Genomic DNA, 4,039 nt, shown 5'->3' with positions numbered 1-4,039 from the left:
CCCAATCTTTGGTTTTTTACTCTATAAAAATTATAAAGTCATATTGCGGTACATTATTGTGCAAATAGGTTATCCTCTTTAATATATATCATGAGACACGATATTTTTTAACTGTTTCTAGTAATTTGTACAAGTACCTCCCTCCCACCCCCCACACCCCGAAATGTATATCACAAGATGACAAAAAAAAGTAGGGTTTGAAAAGATCAGAATGTATTATATATGTACCTGAGATTTAGAGTTTATGTGGCTATTAAGAGCTAGAAGATGGCAAGCACATTTTCTAACAAGACTACCAATCTTCAAGTATTGTTTCCATGGATGATTAAACTTGAAACCTCCATGAGGGGGTTCCCACCATGCTAAGTTTGCCTGAAAAAATCGAATAAATTATATATTATCAGTATAATTTAACTTATTATATCATGGTGTTGAATATCTAGTTTAAGTATTGTCAATCAATGTTGTTAACTAAATTCATTCATAATATGAAGTTCTTTTATATCGTTTAGCGAATAAAATTTAAATTCTGAAAGTCGTTATAAAGTGACTCTCATGCATGTGTTACAAAGTTGATTTTTAAAAAAAATAAGAAAATATCTCATCTTATATAGAAAAATAATAAATACTCAAATGTTAGTAACCTTTCTTTTGGATGCAATAAAAAAAGTTTTAACTAGTGATAATTTTTTTTTAAATTTAAAATTATGATATTTATAATATAATTTACTTACCAAAGATTCTTCATTGGCCTTAGAACCAATAATACTTAATAAAGCTTCATGAAGTCCTTTTTCATTATTGTTGTTAATTTCAACACTTTTTATCTCAGAAGTGTGAAAATATTCACTTCCAAATCCTGTAAAAACAACAAAAAAAAAATTAAAATTTTTTAACTTGTTGCTCCATATAAATTCCTAAGTTAATCATGTGACAAAATGTTAAGTATTATTTCGTATGTTTCAGTTTATGTAACTGTATTTGATTATATTTAAGAAAAAAATAATATATTTTTTTTAATTTATAGATTTTGACGCTCCTATTAAGAAAATAATTTAATATTGTTACTTAATAAGAGGGACAATTGCTTAACTAGATAAGACAAAATTTAAAGAAGTTAGAAAATCATTTAATGTGAACCATAGGGAGTGTGACATAGGGGTCAGATTTTGAAAGGTTAGGTAAATAAAATGTTTTTGAAAGTTAAATAATTTCTAAATTATAAATAAAATAAAGTCGTATAAATCGAAACAAACCTTCTAGATAGCTCGCTAGCTTTTCAAGGTTGATACTAGCAAGCTTATGAACTTATATATATATATATATACTTATATATATATATATNGAATTTTTGTATAGTAAATTTGTTAGGATCATAAATTTCAAAATATATATATATTTTTTGGAATAATGCACAAGTACCCCCTTCAATCTATGCCCGAGATCTCAGAGATACACTTATACTATACTAAGGTCCTATTACTCTCCTGAACTTATTTTATTAATAATTTTATACCCTTTTTCGACCTACGTGGCACTAACTTGTGGGCTCAATGCTGGTTGATTTTTTTTTCAAGTTAGTGCCACGTAGGCCGAAAAGCGGTAGAAAATTACTTATATAATAAATTCAGAGGGTAATAAGACCTTACTATAATATAAATGTATCTGGAATTTCGGACATAGATTGAGTGGGTACTTGTGCATTTTTCCTATTTTTTCCCAAAACTTATTAGTTGATTAGTCAAATAAATTCACATAGTAGACTTCATTCACTTTCAAATTTTTTTTTATTTTTTTGCTGTTATTTTATTATATAATATGCTTTGCATTTTCATACCTACAATAAAGACCAAAACTCCAAGAACTATAGGATTTGGACCTTCTCTCCCAATTAATTCAGCTAAATATTTAGCTCCAAGACCAAATGCACCAGCTAGGGCTGTACCAATTCCTCTATTTATGCTCTTTGATATGGTTGCACCTGAATAAATAAATAAATAAAATTTAAAAAATCTAGATAACTCGTAGCTAATATAATTTTTGATAATTCATCGCTGATATGTCGTTAGATAATAATTTTTTTTTGCTATTTAGTAATGAAATTAAATAATTAGCTGTGAACCTCATCGCTAAACATAGCTCACATCTAATAACTATCTAATTCATAGTTTAATAAGATGAACGATACGATTTTTTTTCCATCGATAAAAATTGGAAGATAATTATAGTAAAAAAAAATTACCAGCGGTGAATTCAAAAGTAACCACCACAGTCAGGATAGCCCACATTACTGGTTGATCAAAATTATGAAATAATGGTTCAGTGTAATAGAACAAAGAAACTAAAGTGAGAGCTAATCCCACTTTAAATGCATGCCAAATTTTTCTTGGATCATCTTTGCCAATTTGCTTTGTGTTTTTAGCAATTTTTTCAATTTTTTTTTGAATTTTTCTTGGAATATCCTTAAGTTTGTTCCACCACTTTGTGAAAACACTATGATTTTCTTGATTTGTTGAATTAATCTCCATGAAAATAATCGTTTTTAGGATAAGTAAAGTGTGTTGGGAGAGAAAGAAAAGAGACGAGTTAAAGTGAGGATTCTATAATAAAAAAATCTGAAAGAATCTCAATTTATAGTTGGAAAAAATAATGAGGTGGAATATTTTAATAATTTATATTTTTTGTACATGAGTAAGTTTTATTTTAGTGGTAGATCTTATAATAACAAGATAATAATATCATGCTACTTCAATAGACAAATAAAATAAAATAAAAAGAGTGTAGATACTAGTAAACTAAGAAAAGTCATTATATTGAATTTGACTTTCTTATTCCTTTCTTATAGTATAGATCATGAAAATCAATTATAAACCTCATAATAATACATACACAAGATATTTATTTCATTTTAGTTATTTAAAGTGTTATCAAAAGGATATTCACTACGATAAAAATAACCTTTAACAGAAATAATTATACATATTAATAAAGAGTGAGAAAGTCTTTATTGATATTAGTTAATTGTTATTGTATTCAGCGTCGTTAAAGGTTTTACAGACATTTACAAAGAGTGTTCAATGCCACTAAAAATATATTTTTAATGATAATTAAGCTATTATCATTAGTTAGTTGTCGCTAAAGAATATTTTTAATATAGTGATTAATATTGGTATATACAAAATATATCAACAATGATATTTATCTTTATAGAACACACAAGTTGTTAAGTATGATAAGTACTATTAAAAACTATTCTGATAACAATAATATCTTATCTACTCTAATAACTTAATAAAACAAAAGAGGATAGAGATACTAAACAAAAATGTCACTGAATTAATTAACTTGCTTAGCACTTAATTTTTCACAAAAATGCCATGAACATAAAAGTCATAAATCTCATATATTTATATCATGACATTTCATTTATTTTTAGTATACATTAATAAATATTAAAAATCGCATAAAGATAAATGGCCAGAAAATTACAAAAAATTTAATATCTTTTTTCTTGTAATTATAAATTGATTTTTCTTTATTTTTTAGTTAAAATATATTAAAGTTAAAAGAATAAAAATATTCAATAAAATAAAATATTATAGATAAAATATCATTCTGACCAAATTTTCTGGCTAAATGAATTTTTCTTTAAAAATCAACGAGATTAGTTTCCCTGTGTAGAGCACACAAGTCATATGAGGCCAAAATATTATAAGTACTAATAAAATCAAGACTATCATAAATAACAATACTCTCTTCGATCCAATTTATGAGACACTTTTTATTTTTCTAGAGTCAAATAATTTCTGATAGAAAATTACTCATCAAATTTTTAATTTTTTTGAAATAAAATTTATATATTTGTAAACTACGTAAAAGATACTATAAGTCACAATAATTGATAATTCAAAATATCTATGAAAAATTTACGATAAAAAATAAACTAATATTTTATCTACTATAATAGCCCAATAAAACAAAAGAGGGGGTGGTGGGGATATATATATATATATATATATATATATATATATATATATAT

General features: G+C 25.2%; 1 protein-coding gene across 1 annotated transcript in view; it reads right to left on the bottom strand.

Annotated features, from left to right (window-relative positions):
* The window catches only part of LOC107016493 (aluminum-activated malate transporter 8-like), a 4,276-nt gene extending 1,748 nt beyond the window's left edge, over positions 1–2,528 (bottom strand). The window contains exons 1-4 of the mRNA XM_015216950.1: positions 2,243–2,528; positions 1,838–1,981; positions 735–859; positions 229–372 (exon numbers count right to left, since the gene is read on the bottom strand). Of these exons, the coding sequence (XP_015072436.1) occupies positions 229–372; positions 735–859; positions 1,838–1,981; positions 2,243–2,528 (699 nt within the window). The remainder of the gene's footprint in view (positions 1–228; positions 373–734; positions 860–1,837; positions 1,982–2,242) is intronic.
* Between the last annotated feature and the right edge of the window lie 1,511 nt (positions 2,529–4,039).

The sequence above is a fragment of the Solanum pennellii genome, chromosome 1, assembly GCF_001406875.1.
Source record: "Solanum pennellii chromosome 1, SPENNV200".
Lineage (NCBI taxonomy): Eukaryota > Viridiplantae > Streptophyta > Magnoliopsida > Solanales > Solanaceae > Solanum > Solanum pennellii.
Note: the sequence above shows the minus strand (reverse complement) of the source record. Positions and strands in the feature narration are given on the sequence as shown.